The 24,514-nt window shown below is 52.8% G+C and overlaps 7 protein-coding genes across 8 annotated transcripts; 1 reads left to right on the forward strand and 6 right to left on the reverse strand.

Annotated features, from left to right (window-relative positions):
• Nucleotides 1–370: 370 nt before the first annotated feature.
• Nucleotides 371–2,647, reverse strand: PV07_06474 (uncharacterized protein; the record flags this gene model as incomplete). Its single annotated transcript, XM_016393454.1, has 1 exon — nt 371–2,647. One exon carries the CDS (start codon nt 2,645–2,647, stop codon nt 371–373), a length of 2,277 nt encoding a protein of 758 aa, XP_016246873.1.
• A 622-nt stretch (nt 2,648–3,269) lies between these two features.
• On the reverse strand, nt 3,270–5,225 carry PV07_06475. Of its 2 annotated transcripts, XM_016393456.1 has the most exons (3): nt 4,911–5,225; nt 3,876–4,855; nt 3,270–3,826 (listed from the first exon to the last, which is right to left on the reverse strand). In XM_016393456.1, exons 1-3 carry the CDS (start codon nt 4,951–4,953, stop codon nt 3,800–3,802), a joined length of 1,050 nt encoding a protein of 349 aa, XP_016246875.1. In that variant the 5' UTR covers nt 4,954–5,225; the 3' UTR covers nt 3,270–3,799. The 2 variants fall into 2 exon arrangements, with proteins under 2 accessions (XP_016246875.1, XP_016246874.1); XM_016393455.1 differs by having other exon boundaries at nt 3,270–4,855.
• A 56-nt stretch (nt 5,226–5,281) lies between these two features.
• PV07_06476 (uncharacterized protein) lies at nt 5,282–9,143 on the forward strand. The gene has a single exon (XM_016393457.1). It carries the CDS (start codon nt 5,652–5,654, stop codon nt 8,856–8,858), a length of 3,207 nt encoding a protein of 1,068 aa, XP_016246876.1. The 5' UTR covers nt 5,282–5,651; the 3' UTR covers nt 8,859–9,143.
• Nucleotides 9,088–9,920, reverse strand: PV07_06477 (uncharacterized protein). The gene is made up of 3 exons (XM_016393458.1): nt 9,748–9,920; nt 9,562–9,631; nt 9,088–9,495 (listed from the first exon to the last, which is right to left on the reverse strand). Exons 1-3 carry the CDS (start codon nt 9,813–9,815, stop codon nt 9,478–9,480), a joined length of 156 nt encoding a protein of 51 aa, XP_016246877.1. The 5' UTR covers nt 9,816–9,920; the 3' UTR covers nt 9,088–9,477.
• A 3,230-nt stretch (nt 9,921–13,150) lies between these two features.
• Nucleotides 13,151–15,267, reverse strand: PV07_06478 (uncharacterized protein). The gene has a single exon (XM_016393459.1). The coding sequence runs from the start codon at nt 14,590–14,592 to the stop codon at nt 13,306–13,308; it is 1,287 nt and encodes a 428-aa protein (XP_016246878.1). The 5' UTR covers nt 14,593–15,267; the 3' UTR covers nt 13,151–13,305.
• A 630-nt stretch (nt 15,268–15,897) lies between these two features.
• PV07_06479 (sodium/hydrogen exchanger 3) lies at nt 15,898–18,934 on the reverse strand. Its single transcript, XM_016393460.1, has 6 exons — nt 18,627–18,934; nt 18,541–18,570; nt 18,324–18,473; nt 18,139–18,272; nt 17,549–18,074; nt 15,898–17,489 (listed from the first exon to the last, which is right to left on the reverse strand). The coding sequence occupies exons 1-6, from the start codon at nt 18,664–18,666 to the stop codon at nt 16,288–16,290; spliced, it is 2,082 nt and encodes a 693-aa protein (XP_016246879.1). The 5' UTR covers nt 18,667–18,934; the 3' UTR covers nt 15,898–16,287.
• Nucleotides 18,935–19,233: 299 nt separating this feature from the next.
• On the reverse strand, nt 19,234–24,379 carry PV07_06480 (uncharacterized protein). Its single transcript, XM_016393461.1, has 3 exons — nt 23,892–24,379; nt 19,823–23,815; nt 19,234–19,768 (listed from the first exon to the last, which is right to left on the reverse strand). The coding sequence occupies exons 1-3, from the start codon at nt 23,982–23,984 to the stop codon at nt 19,544–19,546; spliced, it is 4,311 nt and encodes a 1,436-aa protein (XP_016246880.1). The 5' UTR covers nt 23,985–24,379; the 3' UTR covers nt 19,234–19,543.
• Nucleotides 24,380–24,514: the final 135 nt, after the last annotated feature.

Consider the following 24,514-nt stretch of genomic DNA (forward strand, 5'->3'; position numbering starts at 1 on the left):
CTCGTCGACCGCGGCGTGAGCGGTGCGAGCCGGACCCATGGCAGCGGTGACTTCAAGAGAGATGAGCTCGTCGACCGCGGCGTGAGTGGTGCGAGCCGGACCCATGGCAGCGGCGATTTCTGATCCAGGTTGATTGAACGATCAACTCAGAGCCGCAAGCTGCTACTGCTTATAACCGTGTAGCAAGATTGGAATCAGCTTTCTGGGTGCGTTTGCCCCTAGAGGGAAAGGCGTTCTCAGCCAAACGACTCGCGGAAATGCATGTCTCTCTCGCGTCAATCCTTGATCTTGATCAGTGGCTAGGTCACGGCTTGGTACTATATTGGTACTATATCTTCTCATCGGGGTTGGATACCGGACTAGGAGGCTGTCATATCCATGAATCAATGATCCCATTCTTAGGCCGCTCTGAAGGTCGGGCTGAAAAGTGGGCGGTGGGCGGTGGAACTATGAATGGCCTCGGCATTGGCCTTCTGCTATTGCAGTCGCCCATCTGTATTCGCGGCTCTGGTGGCGATGATTCAAAGTCGTTGAGACTAATGGCGATCCACGAATCTCTTGTTGGCCTGCGAGGGACTGCGAGCCGGGTACCACCGTTTTCGCAATTGCTTGAGGAACTTAGAATAGAGATTTCTCGATCCTCTGCTGGAAGAGTAGGAGAAGAGACTCTGTGGTTGTTGGGTACCAACTCCAAGTTCACTAACTCAAAAGCTCCGAGAGGGTCACTGCGTCGCGATCCCCCAACCTTGCGATTGCATAGTGGCGGAGTTCTAGGTCTCAGTGGACTTCGGTCGTCAAGCAGATCGTCCTTCGGAGGTTTCGCAAAACACTTGCTGATTGCAGCAGCAGAGATCACCAATGTGCCGAAGATGATGATCAATATGATGATCAATAAAGTGAACGACTGATAGGCATTTGACTGAACGATCATGTTATTGCAGTACCAAATGTCCTGCTCCTCTGTAGGTGGGAGTAGGTACTCGAAATGCTGTGGTACAGCAGCGACTGACCCAGTGGCCCATTGAAAGATTGTCCGCTGAAGATGTGCCATGGCGACCGAGTGGTAATAAACTAGCTCAGAGGTCCATTGGTCCGGAGGCAAAGCGCTCGACAAGACAGCGCCGCTGGCCCCGACCGCTGTCTTGTTGCTCGCCAACATTGGAGTAGTGGTCAGCGCGAGGCTTTGAATAATATTCCTCAGGCTTGACTCCGTCACAGCGCGCATCATTCGATCGAAAGTAGCATTTTGATGCGGTGTAAGTAAGGCATTGAAAGAGGCGACTCTTTGGACTTGGTCGAATCCTAGAAAGTCGGTGCAGTTATTGTCATATGTACAAAAGTTATGTTGCTCCGTGCATGCAAGGGTGCTAATGGCTAGATCGCGGTAATAGCGGGTTTGAAGATAGGGATATTGGCTGTCGAACGATGCCTCATTGTGCGCGGAGAACCAAGGGTCGTCGACCTTTTCTAAGTACATTCCGGTGTAGCTGAGGAAAAGTAGATTCAAGTCGGCATCCTTCAGCACCAACTCCTCGATAGGTTGGAAATCGCTGGGGCTTGGTTTTGAATCAGAAAGGGCGTAGGCCAATTCTACATCCAGCTGGTATGGAAGGGTCACTTGAGCGGTGAAATTGTCGAAGAAGGATGCAAAATTTGAGTAGGCGTATGTCCATTCGGTGTCCTTGTAGAGCGAAGGACCGTAATATGCATGAGCCGTGTCTGGTGTAGGCCGAGAATCTGGGCTGCCCACGATTGTGCCATTCCATCCCTTGATACGGTCAGTCCCGTCGAGGACGGCGCATGTCGTTCTTCTCCAGTATTTCAGCCTGTCTTTTGGGTCGGCGTTGATACCGAGATCTTCGTGGGAGTCAATCTCCTCCGTATCTAGGACCTTGACAGGGGAGTCCTTAAGACAAGTTTGCGCTGGAAACGGGCATGTACCAGGTGAAACGGTCCAGTTGAGGCTTGAAGTCTTGAAGGTATTGCAGGTAGACGACACGCTGGTGACGGGTGAATTAGTGCCGTAGCACTCTTGGGCATATTCAAGACTCTGTTGAACGTCTTTCCCCGCTTTTGCAACGTACTGGACAACAAGTCCAAAGTTTTCTTCAGTAGAGACATTGTTGTTGTTCACTATCTCGAAATAAGTCTGATTCCAGATCCCGCAATGTTTACTCCTGGAAAGGGCGGGCCAGGGCCCGTTTGTCGAGCCGGTGCTAATTGCTCGGTTGGAAAAGATTCCGGCTGTCCAGAACAGGATGGCGTAGATAATGGCGAATACACCAATTGAATAAGAGCGGAGAGAGGGCTTGCCGGTGCTTGTCCGTCGATGTCCCCAGGCCAAACGCAGCATACGGCCTGCAGTCGTAATGATATCGGAGCCCGCATTTTTCAATACCGCTCGTTGTTTTCGGAGATGTGGAGTGAGCATTTCCGGCTTAGCCGGGGTACAGAACTTGTAGATCAACTGTCGCACGATGTTCCACAGCTGTATTCCGCAGATGGTGACAAAAACTGCTAATGAATTGGTCAAGATAGTGGCATGAGTTGGACACAGGGTTAACGTGAGACCCCATGTCTTGCCCCTTGACCAATCTGTCCAGACTCCTTGGTAAATACTGAAAGCTGGGTCCAGCGGGTCTGCCATTACAGAGAGATGTTATGGCAATAGTGAGGATGAAATGGTATTTCCTTTGGGGTAACAGCTCATCAGGGCAAATTCTGGATTAACTGGGTCTGAGGGTACATTTTTCGTATCAAGCACAGAAAGATACGGAACTTGGACTAACACAATGAAGAGGAAGTCAACGACAAAAAGGACAAAGCCAAATCTTCGCAATGCTTGGTGAGAGAGCTCCCTTCTGGGTTTTGGCCTACCTCATTCAGCCCTACCGTTCCGGCGATTTGGGAGTTGAAACATCAAGCTCTCTGGGGTCCCGTAGCAGATCTAAAATTGCTCGAGGCGCAGATCGGAACAAGCGACGTCGGGTTGGTCGAAGGTGTGGTCGAGTGCTCAGCCGACGGACGCAATAGCATGAGGTGGGCGAATAACAGCATCTAGAGATCAAGCGTGAATACCACGTAAACTGGGGTTCAGCAGTCCCAGCTCAGGAATAGTGGCAGACCTCTGGACCGCACCGTTTCATATCATCATCGGGACCACAGGTATAGAAGACTAACCGCGCAACAATTGGGGGCCTTGCCTCATGTGCATTGCGGCTCAACATGGTTGGTAAAAAAAAACATCGGGCGAGACGCCAGTGGTGATCCAGAAAAAGATACAATTGGCCGCGAAAGAGGTCGCATAAGGCGCCTGCCGTCTCCTGTACTTCCTCGGCGTGAGGGCACCACATGGCAAATATGCCCAAATTAGTTTGAAATTTGCAGATCGAAGGCTATGAAATCCCCGAGTGGCTTCAAAGTCGCAGAAAATCAGTTTTCCGGGGGTTTGGGCGAGGATACGAGTGATGCGAGAAAAGGAAGAAGTGTGGTAGAGGGATCAAGGCTGCTGAGAGCGCCAAGCATCACGTGGTCTGGTGGTTCGGCGTGATCACATGACCAGAGAAGACATTGACACAGCGAGGACAGGCTCTCATGCAGTGTACAGTCCAGCATTCCGGATAGTGCGAAGAGAAGTTGTACATTCTAGCGCATGGCCACTCTTGGCGCAATTTTGCTGTCTCTTGCATTTACCTCTGTCATGACTGCGAGTGTGACCATATCACGGACGTAGGACCACGACATGGCTACATAGTCTAGTGAAAACCAAGCCTCGGCGATGTCAATCCTGGGCTCACGATCAAGCAGAGAAGGAACTAATGTAGTACTTGCGTAGCGTCAGCACCCTCGATATCAGACAAGTGTCTGCAACTTACCGTAAGACAGGGATCCCCTTCATCGCCGTTTTCATCTGGGGGCAGATAGACATACAGTACCAAGGCTCCTTCATTGATGAAACATGCAATGACCTTGGTACAGACTCGGCCGACGCTGAGAATCCTCGACCAATCCTTCGCATCAATCCGAACCCTTGACCATCCTGCTTCGTTCTCTCCATTAGGTCCCCCCAGCTCCTTCATTCTGGTGGTGGGATGGTCCGTCAAGTCTGGGAAGTGCGCTGGATCGAGCTGGGGATGTGCAAGCCCTGTCCATCGACTTGTAATATTGAGAGCGTCTGTATTGACCGAGATTTTGAGCGAGCCATGCATATTGGCACTGAGTTCCAGCCGAGGACTGGCGCCGGAAGATGCCTTGGTTGTGGCAATTGCCAATCGCGTGAAGCGCTCGGATATGGTCTTTACCTGAGTCAGTGGAGGAAGGTAGATATTCACGTCTGGTTCCGGTGTTCGGGGTTGGTGGAGGCTCTCGACGACTGCCATAGCCAGGACTTTGACGGGGATATCTTGCGTGATGATTGTCTCTCGTTCACCGGATCCACCATTGTTGGCTTCGTGGAACGACAGATCATCGGCATCGTCGAAGTCGAACTCCCCGTTGCCGCCCTGACCCCCAAGGGTTGTAGGACGGGCCACAACATTGTTCCCGCTGCTAAAGGCATTGGTCACGATGGTCAACGAGAGTATGGGGACATTGTCCTTCTTGGTCAGCCTGATCTGTGTGGAAGTTGCCCCAAGCGCCGACCGGAGGGCTCGCGAAAGGGCTTGAATAGGGACTTCAAGGTTGATTGTGTTCTTTGGCGACGCAGACTGGAGGATGTATGTCTCAAAGATCATCTCAGGCCTCAAGACGGACCAGACTTGACTCCCCTTGTCGGGGATGATGGTGAACTGAACACCATCGTCGTCGAGTCGGCACCAGGCAATCTGGCCCAACGAGGCCAACGAGGCGCAGAATTCTGAGAAGCTATTAATGGGACTGAAACGAGAGAGGTGGGCGTAGATGGCGCATACTTGCCAGTAGATTCACATTTTTGATCTGGCTCTTGAAGCGCATTGCATTGTTCCTGGGAGGGACGGACAGAGAAATGTTGACTGACAGTGGTGATGAGTGATGTGAGAGGGAGGGAGAGGCATTCGTTCAATGTTTAGTGAAAGATGAATCGGTTTAGCTCGAGGAACATGCAAAAGAACACCATTCAAGGCTTCCACGCGCCCCAAGGGAGCGGAAAAGGCGCGTTGATCCGGGTACGCGAACTGACGAGCTGGACGCTCATCTCGCCTATCGCAATACAAGACGGGCAGACCCTGGTTAGCGGCCAGGCGGGCATGAACACCATCAGCATCTCGCCCAGGCGGTGCAGACAGACAAGGGGCAATTTTCCGGGGGACGTAGTTTGCAGCCTGCAGCCTACAGCTTCGTTGGTGGCGAGCGGGAACCTGTTTCAACCCATTCAGCATCAACATCCTCTCGTTTCCCGTCCCAATCGCCTCATCATGACGGTCATATCCCTCTGAGCCCCTGCTCTGCCGCTCTTTTAGTCCTCCTACACGACTGCTTTCTCCATCGCTCTGCACATTATCCTTTGGCCCAGACAGTGTCTCACATGCCCTCACACCACTATCGCTCGTGAGCGGTGTTGGCAGCCGTTTCAGCATGCTGCCAATTGGTTTCCCAGGAGGCTGGAACTCTTTGAGAAAGAAGCAAGTGTGCTTGCTGGCAAGATAGATCGAGGGCATACATCTCTTGAGAACATGGCACCCACAACACCCACTGCGCCGCAATTCCCTCGCTTAGATCCTCCCTCGCCATCTCGCTCTCCCTCTCGGTCCCCTCGGCGCAGAGCTCAATTCGCCATTCGAGAGCTCGACCCCCTTCTAGGAAATTTGACGCCGGACTCGACTTTGAGGGCACTACAAGCGACAGAGACTATTTCCGGTGGTGCTGCACAAGAAGATGCTCTGACCTCGAGTATTGCGGATGCAACCCCCGCAGAGCGAGAAATTGGCATAAGAGCCGCTTTTGCCGCCCAGAAACTGCGGGAATGGAAGAATGAATTGTCACAATGGACATGGCCGAGCAAGAAAGAGAGGGGATTTGGTCTGGGATTCGTCCCTCCAACAGTTGCAAGCGGCAAGCCCCAAGAGTACCGTGGCTGTTTGCCCGAGTCCGTGGCGGAAGACTACGAGGCCAGACTAGAGGAGATTAGGGATGACCTCGACAGCCTGGATATCGACGAGATCAAGGACCATGTGCTTGAAGCTCATCTGCCCGCAACGAGTCCAACAAAGTCTTCTCGACCGGTTGGTCCTCGCTCAAGCTACGGAAGAATGCGCGACTTTACTGCCCTGATCACGGCGACAGTTATCCAAGCCCTTCCAGACCTTGCCAAGTTGAATATGTTGCTTGACACCTGGGATGTGCGGTTAAGAGTGCTAAGGGACCTTCCGAGGTTTCTCGACGTTATGCAGTCCACCCAGTCCGAAATTCAGCAAGCCTTTAATGAGATAAGAACCCCAGATTCTGCTCAAACGCTGACTGGCCCGTCTCTGGACGATAAGAAAGTAGCGCTTGGTGAGCGGGTGTCGGACATGGGGCGTCGCATTGATCGATTTCTCGACATGCTTGAAGGGCGGGAGGATTCGCTCCCACAGGCCTGGATCGATGTACTCGAGAAGATCGAGCTCGATTATGCAACCTGGGTGGTCGAGGCAGAGCACCTTGTGCTCAGGAATAAGCTGGCATCAAAATCTAGCAGAGATACGGGGACTGAAAATACTGTTGAAAGTCCAGAACATCTGGAATTCTCAAATCCGGAGAGTACATGGCCAGAACCAGACGGACAGCCAGAGGTTGCTCAACCACCTACAACAATTGGCGCCTTACCTGAAGCCACGATTTCAGATATTCCTCCATCAGAAAAGGAGGAAGTCAAAACCAAGCGCAGACCTTCACTGAAGCTTGATCTTGCCGACCAAAAAGGCCACAAACGTGAGGTTTCAAAAGTCTCGGTTGCTGATTCAATGTACTCGACATTCTCAGACATCTCCAACGCGGAGATAATGGACGCCAGGACCACAAGCGTCCTTCCAAGTCCGAAGATCAGTGTTGTGGAGAGTCCTTTTCCAACGAGCCGCGATGAGATAGCGTGGTTTGGATCACCGTCCGCAGCCCAGCAACAGATGGCTTTGAAGCCGCCCATGCTCCAAAGAGCGTCAACCGCCTCCATAGAGGTCTTTCCGAAAGACAAATTGAAACAAGTGGTATTAAGACGGGCTGCCAGCTGGGACATACTTACACAAATGGCTGAGTCGCCTGAGAGTACTCCCACGAGGGCCTTGACGCAGTTGACAGGTGCTGCCGACTCAACATCGAAGGCTCCCCCAGCTGGAATGGAAGTACACGAAACTCCATCACCGCCGACTGAAGCTTCGACAGCCAAACTTCCTCTCGTGCCTCTGCCACCTGAGGTCGGCTCTGTAGATACGCGTTCGAGGCAAGAACTGCCTCTACCAGTCTTACCAAGAAGGTCGAGCAAGCGCAACAGTACAATCGACGGCTCTCCAATAACACCAGTCACAAGCAAGGGCAATGAAGAGAGAGTCGAGGGAGAGCATCTCGACACCCTGACGGCTAATATGGGACAATCGCCGAGACGGCCAAAGACGAGAGAATCGCTTGACGAAAGGATCCAAGACATCCTCACGAGCCTACCTACTAGGATCCGGTTGGCAAAAGATGCCGATGCTCAATCATCATCCACCTCGTCGACTCGTGCCTCCACACCCACTGCTTCGTTGACGCTATCACCAGCCAAGGCGGATCCGTCAAGTCGCAGAGGCAGCCTCGCTGACCCTGACATTAAACTGTATCATCTGACACGCTCAGGGCAGGGTCGCGAGGCCCCTCCAGTCAAGCTCTTTGTGCGAACCGTCGGAGATGGGGATCGTGTCATGGTTCGAGTTGGTGGGGGATGGGCGGATCTGGGAGAATACTTGCGAGAGTATAGTCTTCACCACGGAAGCCGCGCTACTGTCGATGGTCGCCTTGAGGTTGCCAGCTTCCCTGGGAACGGACCCAGAGACACTATGACATCTGCCAGTGGAACGCCGGCTTCGCAAGGACGGCGAAAATCAAGGTCACCTACCGTAGCCCAAACGGCGTTCGAGGGCACCCCATCGACTGAGCTTGTTAATCCCAAGACGCGGTCATCAACCCAGAGACATCGCTCCCCCGAGCATCGCAAGAGCAAGGGTGACGGTACATGGACACCGCCTCCAGTGCCACCTATCCCCTCATCTTATACCGTTAGCTCTCCTGCATTCACCACGGCCACTGATCATGACACTGGTGCTGTGGCAAGCTTCATCGACCCTGACGCAGCATTCTCAGAGGACCAACCTCAACAGCCTCAACCAAATCCAGCGACTGTGTCCTACCCAAGGTACTCAACGATCATCAGCCCAGGCGGTGTCACGACAACGACGGTTGTGACTCCTCCCACCACAACAAATTATACTCCACTTGGTGCTGCTGGACCCAAAATGAACGTGCGACGTGCAGCTACCTACGGGACCACACCCGCCGCTAGTAACGATGCATGGGTTCAGGGGATGGTCGGCAAAGCCAGGGCAGTCAGCGGTGGTGGCGGCAGCTCCACTATTGTTCAAGGGCCTAATGGCACCACGACGACCACCACCACCACCACGACGTACACCTCCACGCCTCCTAGCACGGCTCGCCGGGCATCGTCGTATTTCGGTTCCAGCCCGAGCTCAAATGCGAATTCGAGCCCTGTGACCATTTCCACCAGCCCGAGCACGAGTTCCATTGCCAGTGACGCAAAGACTTCACGGCGGACGAGCCTTACCGCGCGATCCAAGGGCAACCGGATGAGCCTAGGGGATATTGGGGGAATCAAGAGGGTGTTTTTGAGGAAAAAGTCTGAGGTGGCGAAGTAGCTGATTTCCAGGCATTTGGGGAGTGATTGGGGTTCGGACGTTGTGTATTTCTGCTCAGATGAGTGCTTCCTCGACCTCCAGGCTTTGGGGAGGTGGCTGCAAAATGGATCAAAGGGTATCGGTGCACAGTACATGTCAGCTACACTTCCAGGGAGAAGGCTGCGAGGAGGCAAGGCCTGGGCATTCGGGACAGGGTGCCAATTGGGTTATCGGCAGAAAGGGCAAAAGACACCCCATATATGTATATTCCATATATCCACTAATGTTATCTGTAATACCCCTTCCACCATGCACCATCAGACGAGCCCTGCACTCTCCTTTACGCGTCACTGTCAAATTACCTTGTCCGGTTAACTTTAAAGAATTCATCGGTGCTGAGTAGATGCTCGGGAGAGGCAACGTGAGATGCAGATGGAGGGCAGGCATAGTCGCTCACTAGTACGAGATACTGTATGAAAAGTTCTTGACTTGCATTAATGGAGGAGACTGAGGTATAGAAGACGAGACAGAGGTTCTTGGTATGTAGAGTGATTTGATGGCCTAATGATACATAGCCCAGGCCTGATGCGAAGGGGTCAACCAGCTTCAGCCTGCGACGACTCCAGATGATGCCCACTGCTCATTTCTTGGGCTGGACCTTGTACTTGGTCAGTCATTCCACGCACAGCCTCAACAAAGGTATCGAAGCACTTGGATCACTTACATTGTGCTCTGGATTTGAGGGCTGGGTGCTCCCGGGCTGAGTTGGCGCTGGTGGCTTGAATTTCTCGGCTCTTCACGAGCTTTGTCAGCATCCTGTCCTGCTAGAGGGGTGGGGGTCGCTATTCTCGAGTCTCCGTGATCTCCAGAGAGCTGATTCTCCCTGGTGTAGTGGATGACGGGCACCTACTCCTTGCGGCGAATGTAGTCATCTTCGAGGGCCTTCTCGCGCTCTTTGAATTTTGGCACACCCTCCATGGTCGATTGCGAGTTGCTTGATCTCAGGTGGTTTGTGGATTGGCAGTAGTCGATCGGTCGGCAAATGTTGGAAGACGGGGAAGGATTATTAGTGTTCTATATAATTACCTCGTGATGTTTGTAGATGGAAGGCTGCCACGTTAGCGGGTGACGTCAAATGCCCAACATGACCCCAGGAAGAAAAGTGGAGAATATCTCAGAGCGGCTACTTCGATGCCGGTTTCGTACAACGGCGATCAGGGATAATCGATATTGTTACGAGGCAGCAAGTCCGTCTGACAAAAAGAGGGTTCCCTTAATAGTGGTTGCGCTGGCGTGTTTGCTCCGAGATACTAGTCATTTGCAAAGATATGTTCTCTGTTATTATACACCGCGATACCCCTATGCTCATTTGACGATATCAGCTAGTTGATCTGGCGGCTACCTAGTCGTTATCTCGAGAATGCGTCAGACCGTGCCATTTTTACTTCCAGATGCTTGCCGGTTGCACTGCACGGAGCATAGTGTATACTACGGAGTACACCACTGTCACAGCCTGCCTACCTCGCCAATGAACGGACTTTGCATTAACACTTGGGTTTTACATGGGGTCGGCGACATGGAGGTTCAAATGGTCAATCTTCCCTCCGTACACAACGATGTACGAAAATGTGCCTCTGGAGAAATAAAGACCAGTAAAGTGGTGGGGTTGGCTTCTGCCAAGCGGTAAGCGAGTCCAATCATTGCAAGAATTTGCGTCCCCGAGAGCGTTCAAGATATATTTTATAACTGCCAAATCTTGACATAATTCCAGCGTTGGTGGTGTAATGGTAACATTGGAGCCTTCCATACGCATAGGCGAGCTCTAGCCCCGGGTTCGATGTAAGTTCAATCTCTCTGTAGGCAGTTGAAAAGAAGTTAATCTAACCGCACTATCAGTCCCGGCTGACGCAGGCAAATCGTTGTTTTTTCCTTTGGTTTTTTTTTTTCCCCAGTGGAGCCCTCCCCTTTGTTCCACGCCAAGCATAGTATACACGTGATCTAACAGTTCCTATCTCGCATTTACCAAGTACGGAGTACTCTTGACAGAGCTGTTAGATTGTCTGATGACAGGCAACTTCTATTCCCTTACCAGTCTGACGCTTGAGAACTCGGTCAACCTCGAAGGCAACCTCCTGCAGTTCCTCGCACGGCATAGGTACACTCTAACAGAAGTAAGTCTGAAGAGTATGTGGGTGCTTCCTCGACTCCTGGAGACCCAAGCCAACTGCGACTCAAACCCTTGGTGGTGATGTTGAGAATGTTCATCTCACTAAACGACTTGACCGAACTGGAAAAGGTGGAACTCCGTGGCACCTTCGCGACGGCATCTCAAGACACGCTTTCCATGGGACCATGGCTACGGATGGACATGCATGAAAGAGTGTGCGAAGAAATAGCGGAGGGTGATTCAGTGGTACCTGAAGGATCTCTCCTCCACGGCCTCGAAGAATATATCTGACCGTCGTGCTCTTTCAACTGCCTACGGAAGGAGGGTTTGAGCCTTAGCATGAAATGACGTTGTCTTCCCCCGTGCAGCTCGCAGCTCGCAGCATCCGAATTCCTCTCCAGGTTGTCCTGGCACATTCTTGAGGACATATTTCTGTTTCTCCTCCCAGCATCTCCCGCATTTGAAAAGCTCTTCTCAGCTGCATATTTGATCTTTTGACCTCCAGCAATCTGCCATCACCCACTCCTCCCCACGCGAAAGATCAAATCTCCAGCGGCTCGGCACATTAGCAAATTCATACTCAGTTATCTAACAGCAGCGCAATCGTACTTTTTGGCTATTGAGGGCGAGTATCTTTTTTTGTGCGTGCTCTCTGCAGTCGTCTCTACTCCCAGAATGTTGCGGGATACGAATTTAAATGGACCAACATGTGCTCATCAGATCTCGTACCGAGTGTGTTCGGTCTGAAGCCAAAATCCCCACATCGAAAGCGCCATGATATTGTCTTCCATCACTATGTATTCACGCTTAGCAATTTGAGACGAGCGGTTTGGGAAATCCACAAGAACTGCCACTATTACTGGTAATGCGGCGCTCTATAACTGCTGTATAATGCGCTTATACTGCACAATCCACGGATGTTGAACAATCCAACTCCTCAGACATGTCGCGCGGCGGTTCTCCGGAATGGTTTCCCGACGTCTCCCCTTGCCATAAACCACCTCCCGATCCTGAGACGGCGGCGGCGCATATAATCTCCCCGATGTCAGGTCTGTGGAATAGCGCACACCAAGGTATGCTCCTCCACCCAAGCTTGAATGGACAAAGATTGAACCCCGACGGGCCTATTTCATCCATCTCGACGAATCCGCGGAAAATCAAAGACGTACCAAGAGCTGTACACGAGGCTCCAAAACAAAGAAGCAGAATGGCCGTCTCCGCCGACACCTTCCAAGCCATCTCGCGGAAAAAGGCCCTCTACGGCCGCCTGGTCGACACCAAGCGATTTGACCAATTCGCCCTGGTGGCGCTCCCGGAATGCTCGTTCGACTTCCTCGACACCGACGGCAAGCCTCTCGCCCGAGACGGCGTGGTCTTCACCTTCTCCTCTCGCGACGCCTTCACGTCCCACCTGGGCGTTTTCCTGGCCAAGGTGCAATCGCTGCACATGTTCGGGCCGGGCGACCTGAGATACCTGACGCCGGAGGAGGACGAGGTCGAGGCGATCTGGTCCATGGAGGACCAGCTCATCTGGCGGGAGGCCAGGCCCCCGTTCCAGATGAGGGGCGGTGGATACTATCACGAAACGTGGGCGTTGAAGAATGGAGAGTGGTTGCTCAAATCCTTGCGTCTGGAGAGGACCTATACCAAGGTAAACAAACGTTCAACAAGAGCTCTAGTTGTCAACGAGATAGATCCTTCGTTTACTGACATTCCCCCTAAACAGGTCACGGCTTTGACCGAATTGAAGCTTTGATAACCCACGTCCAAAGCAACAGAGATGATCCAAAGGTGATGCTCTGCGCAGGGGAGATACACGATGAATGGAGGAGGGCTTCTACGGACCAACCAAGCTGCCCACTGCGCTAGCGTTCCGGTCCCTGACTCCAGAGACACCACGTTTCAAGCCCGTAGTTACTGATAGACGTTTGCACGAGGGCACCTCAATCCTTCTTGTACTTGGAAGGGATGTGGAAAAAGAGATGTGAGTTGGATATTGATCGAACAGAGAGTCGCCCAACCAGGCTGAACCCACCACAGGGCCTCTACAACAATTGGCTCACGGGTGTTGATGCCCTACTCCATAAGTCGTAAAGGGAAGGAAGCTCTTGCATTACATTGCATTTGACCCGATCACGAACGTCTAATTAACCCTCACACCGGCAACCGTCCAGCCGGGGTAGATAGCTCTGTCTAATATCCTGTCATCTAATGGTGGTCCCGGCAGTAACCTCTCAGAGAGTTTTAGAGTCGCCAGCCAGCAAAGGGGCGAAAGGCAGCAGAGGCAGCAAAGCATAAGTGTCACTGATGTTTCTGTGCAAACTGCTGGTGTACCCATTTCTTGTAGACCTTCATCTGCCGAGACTCGATGGCCCGCATGATCAACAGCCCCAGCACAGGCCAGACACCCTTCCACGGCCGCCACCGCCAGCCTCGCCCGATCATGTGGAAGCTCACCTGGACACTCGACGTCTTGGCCGCGGCCGCCAGGGGCTTTGGCAGGATCCTGCTACGTGACAGGACCGGCGCAGGGTCTTCACCACGGGCCCAGCGGTTGGGCAAGTCGGGGACCAGTCCCATTGCTGTCCCCACGCCCGCGATGAGCCGGGCGCCCGCCCCGACGACCTCTTCCATGACGGCTTTGCGGGAGATCCCCCCGGTGACCATGACGGGTATCGCGGCAATCTCCTTGAGCCGCTCGGCAACCTCGAGGAAGTATGCTTCGCGGTTGGCGGTGCCAGAGGTCTTTTCGGTCGGTGCAACGCCAGTGGCCATGACCGGTGATTCATAGCTGCCGCCGGAAATCTCGAGCAGATCAAGCTGGTGGTTGTTCAACTGCCTCGCCACCCAGAACAGGTCGTCCACTTCGAAGCCGCCCCTCTGGAAGTCGGCCGAGTTGATCTTGACGCCGACGCCGAACCTTGACGAGACTTTGGCACGGACCGACCTGACCACCTCGAACAAGAGCCGAGCGCGATTCTCGAGAGACCCTCCCCATCGGTCGGTCCGCTTGTTCGAGAGGGGGGACAGGAATTGCGAGATGAGGTAGCCGTGAGCAGCGTGGATCTCGATGCCGTCGGCGCCCAACGCTTCGGCCTTCTGGGCTGCCCACGTGAAGCGGGCGATGACATCGTGGAGCTGTGCTTCGGTCATGGCGATCGGCGTTTCGAACATGTTGCTGAAGGATCCCATGTCCAGTCTGATTGCCGAGGGCGCATAGACAGGGAGCTCCGCGCCCTTTCGGACCTGTCTCCCAGGATGGTTGAGCTGGAGCCAGAACTGCGCGCCTCCGCCGCGTGTCACCTGGATCCACTCGCGCCAGCGACTCTCATCCAGGGGACCGACATCTGGTGCGAGAAGCACGTCGCCCGGACACGACATGGCGGTGGGATCGATCATGATGTTTCCGCTCAATATCAAGCCAGCACCGCCCTGGCCCCAGGTGGTGTAAAGTCTCAACAGCCCTGGAGACGGTTGGCAGTGTCTTTGGACATCGGACATCTTCTCTTCCATGGCTGCTTTGCCGATCCGGTTCTTGAGCCACGTTCCGTTGGGCAAGAGCAACGGTTCAAAAGCCGCTGAGTCCATCGAGCTGTGAAAGGCCTTGGCTCGCTTGAAAAGAAAGAATGGCTAACTGAGAACGACTGGTAGATCCAGTGTACCAACCCCGGAAGCAAGTCTATGTGGTTTACCTGCTTCACATTGGTCTGGCATCATTGGTTTAGAAACAAGGTTCATGTCCAAAAGCCATGTCAATATGATATCTCAAGATGCTTGGAGTCGACGGGGGGCCATTTGTCCGACCGGGACATTGTTAGTCCTGTGTCTCTTTAGAACCTCGGTATTTCATTCACAGCGTGTGAACGCGCATGCAATGACCGATGAGTTTGTGACAGGACAAATACCGAGAGGGTCTGGAAAGGGGGCTCGCTGATATCAGTCGGTCAACACTTATTCGTAGGCGGGCCACCATACCCGTCAGTCCATCTCGCCTTTCGGCGTTGGCGGGAATCAATTCCTCATCAATAGAGCTGGCTGACAGATGTAGACGAGGCTGTTGCGACCATCTCTGATAGCTGGAGCCATTAGTCCAATGAGTGCTGAAGATTTCTTGCTGGCAGTGTGACCTGATCCGTTTCCTTTTCCCCATGTGACTGCATGCGTTGTGGGGTTAGCTTGGTTGACGCAATCGATTTGTCTCAGTACCGCTTGAATCTAAGGCGGGACGCGGTCTCTTCGGCGGTAGTGAGATATGAGGCCGATGTGGTTTTGTCAGTCTGAAGAAGGGCAGTGGGAGTGGCATGAATCGATATTGCCAATGATACTAATCCGGCACTAGGTTTGAGCTAATATACCACTTAGAGAAATGTCTAGCCTGTTTAAGAATAGTGTTTGTAGTCCCGCCATTTCCTGTATCAAATTCCTCCCGCGCCGCAAGCTTTATGGCTCTGAATACTACCTCTACCTCGACTACTCCTCAGACCTACAGAAATCTTGAAGAACAAATAAATACCCCGGCCAAAATCTATAGCTCAAAATCGTTCGCGACATGATACAAAAGTTTATTCGAGTCTCAATCAAATCATCCATATGCCCCTTTCGGATGCGGGCTAACTTCACTCCGGTTACCCATCTCAGACGTCACATCGCCGCTCAGAGAATTGGCGGGACCTCATGCGGGACACCAAGGATACGGTAGTGGCAGGTCTTGCTGAAGGCCGGGCGGGCTTGTGGCAATATTCCTGTAGGCTGACATGCTTGACGCTTGGCTGTCGTATTGGGCAATGGGCCCAATGCAAAAGCACCCGCGACCCGTCTCTATAAACGACAGTCACCTCTGAACGTAAAGGCCATAGCAAATACCAGAGGCAGTACCTTTTGCTTGTGATATGTCTTGCCAGAATCGATAATTTCTAGAGATGATGATGCACTCGCATCCGTGAGAAGTACCTGGCTGATCGTGACCGAGCGCAATCAGTCGTCCGCGGTTCATAGTGGTATGCGAACGTGCCATACACAAGGATCTGTATGGAACAAGGTGAAAATATACGCCAGTCAAGTTTATCTGCCCTGTAAAGCTTCCATCCCAGCCATTCTATTTCCCTATGGCCGTTGTGATATGTGCCCCGCCATCCTCCTCGAAATCCCTTCAATCGAAGATCATGTCATCTCAAAATCACTTTTAAACGACACCTGACGCCCAATGCAAGGAATAAACCCCCAGCCTCCGGCAACCTCCTCTTCGAATGAAGCATCCTCCAGAAACAAGAAAAGGCTCTGTGCTCATGAAGGAGGTGGCCCCTTACCTTGCCCCTGATGCTGGTCCAATAACAGATGCGGCTTGATAAAATCCTCATCCAACTGGCGGAACCAAGCAGTGTGGTCCGCCGTTGCTCCCCGTAATAGATTCCTTATCGAACTGCTTGCTCCCGCCAGCGGCGTCGAAGCTCTTTCTGGCTGGGTAGCTGCTGTGCCCATATCTCCCTGGTCTGCCCCTAAGGGATCACCATCTCCGTTGTTGAGGATAATATCAGGAGCAGAGCGAATGCGAGTGTCGTGAGCTCCAGGTGGCAGCGACAAAGGAGACTGTTTTCTGCGCGGTGCGGCGGGAGGGAGGTCGAGCTCTGCGGCATCTTCGTCGTCATCGGACGTGGAGCCGCTGGTGCTACCATTGCCAGACAGCAATTTTCCTTGCTGAGCGGCAATTTCGCGGTCACGCTGAGAGATCGCCGAGTTTTTGCGCTGGCCTCCGGCGTGAAGTGGGGGAGATCGGCCGTTGCTACTGCTGTAGCCTCTGTCGTTGCGAGCATGTGAGGCTGAGCCATTTGCTTTTCCTTCGCGACTGTTGCCCACGTAGTCAAGGCCAATAGCCGAGGGCCGGGGATTGTGGCCGAAGCCAGTGCCAGATCGCTTGTAGTATGTACCACCGTTGGCGGTCTCAATATCGAATTCATCGTCCGAGTCGATCTCCTCGACCACGCCCGTGCGGATGCCCAGAATCTCTAGCATACGGGCCGTTGTCCCGCCGAAAATGATGACGGTCAACACCACCACGACAAGCACAGTTGCACGGAGTGCGGGACCTTCGTTGCCTTGTAACCCAGCGGCCAAGGCCACACCGACGGCACCCCGTAGGCCGGCCCAGAACAACATGACCTGATAGTGCCACGGAAGTTCTTCTGCCACGTCGCGACCACGACGTTTGGCTCGAAGTCGGATGATATAATTGATCGCCTTGGAAAGTGGGAACACGGCCAGCCACCGTGCGCCACAGATGCCGACTACGGTAACGAGGATAAACAGCGGTTTGAAAACCAAATCGGTCTCCGTAAATAGCGTAAGTCCAAGGTAGATGAATATGAAGTTCTCCGACAGCTGGGCAGTGATCTGAAAGACGAATTTCGTGGTAAGTTGCGTCCTTCGGGACATGTTGTAGTATGCGTAATGTTTGAGGGTGATGCCGCAGAATAAGAGCGACACAATGCCTGGTGACTGGAGTCAGTGTGCTGTAAGAAGTCAGAGGCTTGGGTGAGATGGTACATACCAGACATGTGAACGCCATTGGAGAAAAAGTAGCTTGCATATGCGATCAGAACGATGAGACAGCTCTCTATCTTTGGAAACCTGCGCACAAGCGTATACTTCAGAGCGAGCGCAGTCCCGATGCCCACAACCACCCCAATCACCAAGCTCGTGAAGAAGACGAGTAAGAAGATGCCAATGGCCTCGAACAGGCTGATGATGTTCAAATTCCCAGCAGCTCCCTCCCTGTATCGCTGGGCAGTCTCGAACAGGACGATGGCAATGGCATCATTGAGGATGGATTCGCCAAAGATGACCGTATAAAGTTTGGGTTCGACCTTGTATAGGTTGAAGATAGCCAGTATAGTGACGGGGTCGGTGGCGGAGAGGGTTGCGCCAACGGAGATGGCTTCAACCCAGGTAATGGTTAAGCCATCGAAGGGGATTCGTGTCCACAGCCAGAGTATCAGGCCCAAAGAGACAGCGGAAATGAAGGTGCCGGCGAATGCAAAGGTCAAGATCGTGCCGATATTGCGGAAGAAGTTTGCCTATGAACCTTTTAGTTGATGTCCACAGTGGGCGTGGATCCAGTCTCTTCGCAAGGCAGCCTACCTGATGTAATTCGTAGCCCGATGCCAGAATAATGGGGGGAAGAAGGAGGTTGAAGAAGAACTGGTAATCGAAACTGACGGTGTCTTGGATCGCGGTGCCGGGTGTGATGCGTATGACCAGTCCCACGACCATGCCTGGACACTGCGGTCAGCGGTGAAGAAACGTGTCTAGCAATCAGCGAGTACCAGCAAATATAGATATGACGGTTTCATGGACGGCCTGTATTCTCTTCTGCTGCAAAATATAGCTCGTAAACAGCGCCGCAATAAGCAACATGATCAGAATGAAGAGTGCCCATGACGAAAAGATCTCTTTCTGGCCAGCTTCGGGAGGGTCTGTCGCGAGCATCAATCAGTGAGGAACCGAAAGGGAATCGGGAGCGGCGAAGCGCATGCAGCGTACCGTCTGGATCGACGTCTTCAACCTGGCGACCTGTGTCCTGAGAATCAGCGTCATGGTCTCGCAGAGCGGGCGAGGGGTTGCGGTACGGAGAAGATTCAACGTCGCGCCCACCAGCGTTGACGCCATGTTGGCGCAGAGGTCAAACTAGGTATCATTCGAGAGGGGGCAGCGAGGGCGCAAGCATGGCAGGACGAGCGGCAGAGTGTGCAATGATGGCAGATCAGGAGTGACAAGAGACCATGTACGGACAACCAGGTGAGAAGTGTAGGCTGCGGCGTATGTGGTTGGAAGTTTGGAGGTTTGGAGACAACAGGCGCAGCGCAAGTGGATGCGATGTAGAGTGTCTTTACCCTGGCCTCTCTCTCCTCACTTGTACACGTATGGACGAATTACGGACAAAGAGGACAGAGTATTGGACCAACTCCTCCTCTTCCTCCGCTTCCTCCTCCTCCTACTACGATGGAGCACCTGTTCATGCTTCCCGCTCGCCTCGTCCTCTCCACACGCTCCTTGTCCCCCTCTACCATTGGCGGATTCTCCTCCAGATGTATTCATCCAGCCGTGGGTGCCGTCCTCGCCGACTCCTTAGTGATCGCCGTACCCCTTTTTGCGCACCCATCGATGCCTCCCAGCGTACTCGGTACTCGGTACGCCCCAGTCCCCTGAGGCAGACTCGAGGCGGCATAAAAGAATGGAGGCTCAAGAATATCCGTTGTACAAGCAATACTAGTAATCTCACAGCTATACGGAGTACCCGGTACTGAATCTCCTGAGCGAACAAAAAGCCCTTTCTCACGCTACCTCTCTTCTCTCTCCCTCTCTCTCTTCCATTCCAAAGCCATGCAATCCATGACCGTCCAAATCCACCCTGATGTTTAGAAACCATAGATTGGATGATACGGCCACTCCCTTTGTCCAGATGCAAGCCCTGATGCAATCCACCCCATGACCGCTTTCCTCGTCTTCAATTTATCTCGTTATGGTACAATAACACATCCATCTATCATTCCGCTCCGCTCGCTGCTCCACTTGTAGTGCCATTCGTCGCAATCCCATTACTGCCGGAGCCCAATGTCAGTCTCAACTTTGTCCCGCCGGCTGGTGCCACGGATCCTCGGGGCGTTCCCGCACTTGACCCTGCTGCTGTGGAATCACCGTCCGGAAACCCTCTCTCTCCGAGGATGGGGTTTTCTGCAATCTGCTTGGCTACCATCTCATTGCAGTGATTCTGTCACAGGTTGTTAGTCACACATTTCAGATCAGATGGGGATGGAAGCCTTACCTCGATGGCAATTGCATCATTATACAGCATGCTGCCGTCCTCATTGTACGTCTTGGCGTTCTTTGCCAGCAGCGCAATGTCGTTTTGGAGGTCCCTGAGGCTGGTATATTGGTGGCTGTTGATACGTTTCTCAATCATGTCCATAGCGATGGGTTCAGTGATGAAGCTGTAGTAATCCGGATACACTTTCTTCGGTGGCAGCTCCAGGAACGGTCCAATGATCAGTCTTGTTGGCGGTTCGTCATCGCTCTCATCTTCGGACTGCTGCTCCGAATCCGAGTCCGGCACTTCGAGAGCCTTGATGGATGCAAACACAGCTTTGAGAGCCTTTTGTAAGGCAGATCGCTCCGAACTGCTCAGCGCGTCGATGGCAGGCTTGTTGGGTTGCTTCCCTCTCTTACGCTTGGCGGCTGGTGTCTCCTCCTCAATCTCCTCAGCCTTGCGCTTCTGGCCCGCTGACTTCCGTCCCGGGCCCTTTTTCTTTGGAGGAGGCTCCTCTTCAGAACTTTCGCGTTCTGGCTCAGGTGACGATGCGACACCCGCGGCTTCTCGCTCACGTTTGAGCTTGTTGCTGCGTCTCTTCTCGATCCGTGCTTGTTTGCGTTTGGCCGCCTCACCAATTGAATCGTCCGAATCATCAACAGCGGCAAGCCATTGCTCTTCAGTAAGACCGTCGTCATATTTGACTTGCGTTTTGACACGGGCACCGCGACCAGTGTACTCTTCGACCTCTTCTTGAACCGGATTGTCTTCGGCCACGTAAATGTCAGGGAGCTCGCTTTCTTCCATCAAACGTGCGAGCGGTCGGCCGGGTCCATATTGGTCGGTTTCTTCACGTTCCTTATCCATCTTTTTGAACAGTACCAACTCATCTTCTGTGCGAGCCATGATCTCGTTCAGGTCGTCATCGTCCATCTCCTCTTGATCGCCCACTTGTTCGGCGGCTTCTGCAGCTTCGAGCAAGGTCTTTAGGAATGCCTCTCGCTCCTCGTTGGTGGACTTGTTGTCAAATTTACCAGCCTGAATGACCTTGCCGTCCATGTCAAGCTTGAATTGAGCGCGTTCCAGAATTTTCTCCTCCACTGAATTCGAGCTGATGAGACGCAGGATGCGCACTTCATTCTTCTGTCCGATACGGTGAGCACGGTCCTGGGCCTGCAAGTCCTGGTGAGGGTTCCAGTCTGAGTCATAGATAATGACAGTATCTGCTGTCTGGAGATTCAGGCCTAGACCGCCTGCACGCGTCGAAAGAAGAAAGCAGAAGTATGGTGATCCTGGTTCATTGAACACCCGCAACAGTTCAGATCGATCTTCAGCCTTTGTGGCACCGTCAAGTCGGAGGTATTGTATGCCTCGGTACCGCAAGAAGTCCTCCATGATGTTCATGATCTGAGTCATCTGGAAGAACATCAATACACGATGACCTGTGGCGTAGAACTTGGGCAGGATCCTGTCGAGAAGCTCAAATTTACCAGCTGTTCGCCAGATCGAGTCGTTCGTCCCCCTGCCAGGGTTCATCTGGTCTTCCACAGGTTCAAAGACATAAGGATGGTTACACAGTTTCCTCAGCTGCATCAACATGTTGCTGAGACCGCGCATGCTGGTCTTACCGCCCTTGCCGTCGGCCACAGCCAGTCGATTGTGCGTCATCAACTGCATATAAAGCTTGGTCTGAAGAGCTGAGAAGCGACACTTGACAACCCGCTCTTGCTTGTCAGGAAGGTCCTTCTCCACGTCTTTCTTGAGACGACGGAGCAAGAAAGGCCGCAGAACCTTGTGCAGACGGCGAATAATCAGAAGCTGCTCTTCCTCGCTCAACTCCATCTTGTCTTGCCCGCCAGTGTTGGCAAAAGGAGTGTTGAACCATTCGTCGAAAGATTTGACTGATTTGAAGATCGTCGGCAAAACGAAATTGAGAAGGGCCCACAATTCGGGCAGGTTGTTTTGCAGGGGGGTACCAGTCAAGATCAGTCGGTATCTCGTTGTGTAATATTGAGTGATGGTACTGCTCAGCTTCGACTGGGCATTCTTCATTCGGTGGCCTTCGTCGACGATCATGTGTACCCATTTGATCTTGCTCAAGATAGGGCGGTCCTTGATGATATATTCGTACGTGGTGAGTAAGACCTGAAAATTACCCTGTCGAATCCTCATTTGTTGCTGTTTCCTGCTATTCGGCGGGCCTTTGTACACGATGCGACTCACAGAGGGAGCCCATTTCTCAAACTCCAGATTCCAGTTGGTGAGCGTGCTTAGAGGCACAATAACCAGGAATGGACCGGTTTGGCGCTTCTTCTCGATCAAATAAGTGATCAAGCTGATTGTTTGAATGGTCTTTCCCAAGCCCATTTCGTCGGCCAAGATACCGTTCAGGTTGTTGTTGAATAGGGAGATCATCCACTGCAAGCCTTTGAGCTGGTATTCTTTCAAAGTGCCTCCGACGAGGATCGAAGGCTGGGCGTTGACCTCTTCTTTAATTCGATGAGCGACGGCATAGTAATCCACCTTGCCACGTCCTTCCTCATCTTCCGAGTCGCCCTCGTCTTCTTCCTCTTCATCCGTGTACTTGTCTTCGCCCCATTTCTCTGCCGCACTTCTTTGCTGTTGTCTGACAGAGGCAGCTAGTTGCTTCAAGAAACCATCGGTCTGTTTGAGAAGATGTGTAATACGAGAATCTTTGGCTTGGCCAAGAAGCTTCAGGTATGTCTCTTCATCGTTTGCCTTCAATGCTTGCAAACGTTGCTTCGCAGTTCGTTCGATGCGCTTCTGTTCTTCACGCTCCATATGTTGATGATGAGTGACCATCATCCGACCAAGCTTCTGAATACGCGAGCGGTGACTGATGGCACTGTTCTTGATATCTTGGGCGTGAGCGACAATGGACTGCAAATGATTCGTTTGTCGAGTCTTTTCCTTGTTCTCTCTAGCGTCGCGTTGCTGTTTCTCGAGTTTCTCAGTGATGCGAGCTTCACGAAGTGACTGTTTCTTCATCCGACGATGCATTGATCGGTTAGCGGTCATTGCAAGATTGTCGTAGTAGAAAAGCTCTTGCTGGATTTCGCGGCGGAAGTCTCGCTGTTTCTGGAGCAGACATAGCTTTTTATACTCGATTAGTGCTTTGAGCTTAAGAGAGTCGTCAGCAGTGGGATCGACGGATTTACTAGTGTCCCAAGATGCGATGTTGACAGGAAGTGCTGCCAACTCAGCCTTTCGGGCTTGGATGCGGTTGTACAGCAGCCGTTCTTGCTCCTCTCGAACTTGATCAGAGTCAAGGCCAATGGGCAGGATGCTTGGAATCTTTTGTCGTTTGGGGCGCTGTGAATGATCTGAGAAGCTAATCGCCTTGAAGAGAAGTTCGTAAGGCGACTGATAGGTTTCGAAGAAAGATTTAACTCGAGCAACCTCGGTCGAAGCACCATCCTCCTTCGCTTCGCCAGCGGCATCTGCCACCTTATCCCCAGAGGGAGTGCTGTCCGTAGGTGTAGCAGTCTGTGGCTTTAGGGAAGGGAATAGTTGTTGCTGTATTCTGGGGTGCAAAGGTTGATTCTTGGAAAGTGTCTTGAAAGCAAAAATCTGGGTTCTCAATAAATTCAGCTGTTCCGCTGTGAAGCTGCCATTTGTCTGAGCTGTAGCCCGCTGTGCCTGTGCTGCAACAGCTTGTGTTGAGTTTGGTCCAGTTGCGCTCGGCGTGGAGGAAGTGGCCCCGTTGATTACCGTGCCTGCTGAATCTTGTTGACCATTGCTAGTTCCATTTGTTGTCGGAGTATTGGCATTTCCATTAACTTGTAGTCCGGGATGTTGGTTCAATGGCGGTTGCGGTTGATGTTGGGGTTTTTGGGCAGCCTGCAGTTGCTGAGCCTGGAGTTGTGCCTGCTTTTGCGCCTGCAATTTGCGGTAGTTTTGCTGCTGTTGTACAGCAGTGAGGAATCGATATGCCTTCAAGTACTCAGGATCGTTTTCGGGGACATTTTGGGCCTTCATGCGCTGGAATTTCTGTTGCGCTTGTTAGCAGTCGATTATAGTGCATGGTTATTTGGGGTTGGAAGGCCATTTTGCGAAGCCTACATACCTGATAAACTTCCTGCACTTGGGCTTGGGACAGGTTGGGTGGGAGTGAGGGAACATTGGCCTGCATCGCAGGCGCGGACTGAACAGAAGTCATGGTGACTTCTCAGCCGGCCCAGGAATTCCGCAAAGTCAAGCAGCTGCAGGTCAAGGCGAACGCTGTAAGTCCTGTCTGAGCATCTAATCAGGACGGGTGGCGTTGCTGTCGGTCCTCAGCGGAAGCACAGGACTGGCGCAGCCTCGTGAAGGTGGATGGACGTGGGCGCAGATGGCAGATGGGAGGGACCCGTGGTGTAGCAGTCCTGGGTGAGGCGAGGTAGGGCGGTTGAGGTGAGGGTGCCTGATTAAAGAGGGGACGAAGAGTCGGCCACCGGGTTCGGGCGCACTCCTCAAGCGGTGCTGCGAGTTACCAGAGTTCAGTTGAGATGAAAAGAGATGGATGCGACGCGTTGAATGATGATTTTCCCGGCCGAGGGGCCTTCACGTCTTGGGGGGGAGCGTAACGGAGAACAGATGTGACCCCAAACGAGGTCTGCAAGTAGTAGTTTGCCAAGCGGGCGGCAAACCTTGGTCTTTTCATAAAGTCACGTGTCACTGGTCTATCACGTGATATTCCAACGACGCGTC

This window comes from Cladophialophora immunda (genome assembly GCF_000835495.1).
Source record: "Cladophialophora immunda strain CBS 83496 unplaced genomic scaffold supercont1.4, whole genome shotgun sequence".
NCBI lineage: Eukaryota > Fungi > Ascomycota > Eurotiomycetes > Chaetothyriales > Herpotrichiellaceae > Cladophialophora > Cladophialophora immunda.

Bases quoted from the DNA above. Each gene is read 5' to 3' on its own strand.
- PV07_06475 (XM_016393455.1), bottom strand. From the start codon at position 4,953: ATGCGCTTCAAGAGCCAGATCAAAAATGTGAATCTACTGGCAA. The intron at 4,856-4,910 runs GTATGCGCCATC...ATAGCTTCTCAG, and splicing joins AAATGTGAATCTACTGGCAA to AATTCTGCGCCTCGTTGGCC.
- PV07_06476 (XM_016393457.1), top strand. From the start codon at position 5,652: ATGGCACCCACAACACCCACTGCGCCGCAATTCCCTCGCTTAGATCCT.
- PV07_06477 (XM_016393458.1), bottom strand. From the start codon at position 9,815: ATGGAGGGTGTGCCAAAATTCAAAGAGCGCGAGAAGGCCCTCGAAGAT. The intron at 9,632-9,747 runs GTAGGTGCCCGT...AAGCTCGTGAAG, and splicing joins GACTACATTCGCCGCAAGGA to AGCCGAGAAATTCAAGCCAC.
- PV07_06478 (XM_016393459.1), bottom strand. From the start codon at position 14,592: ATGGACTCAGCGGCTTTTGAACCGTTGCTCTTGCCCAACGGAACGTGG.
- PV07_06479 (XM_016393460.1), bottom strand. From the start codon at position 18,666: ATGGCGTCAACGCTGGTGGGCGCGACGTTGAATCTTCTCC. The intron at 18,571-18,626 runs GTACCGCAACCC...CTCAGGACACAG, and splicing joins CGCGACGTTGAATCTTCTCC to GTCGCCAGGTTGAAGACGTC. The intron at 18,075-18,138 runs GTAGGCTGCCTT...AAAGGTTCATAG, and splicing joins CGGGCTACGAATTACATCAG to GCAAACTTCTTCCGCAATAT.
- PV07_06480 (XM_016393461.1), bottom strand. From the start codon at position 23,984: ATGACTTCTGTTCAGTCCGCGCCTGCGATGCAGGCCAATGTTCCCTCA. The intron at 23,816-23,891 runs GTATGTAGGCTT...CAAGCGCAACAG, and splicing joins AAGTGCAGGAAGTTTATCAG to AAATTCCAGCGCATGAAGGC. The intron at 19,769-19,822 runs GTAAGGCTTCCA...AACCTGTGACAG, and splicing joins ATGATGCAATTGCCATCGAG to AATCACTGCAATGAGATGGT.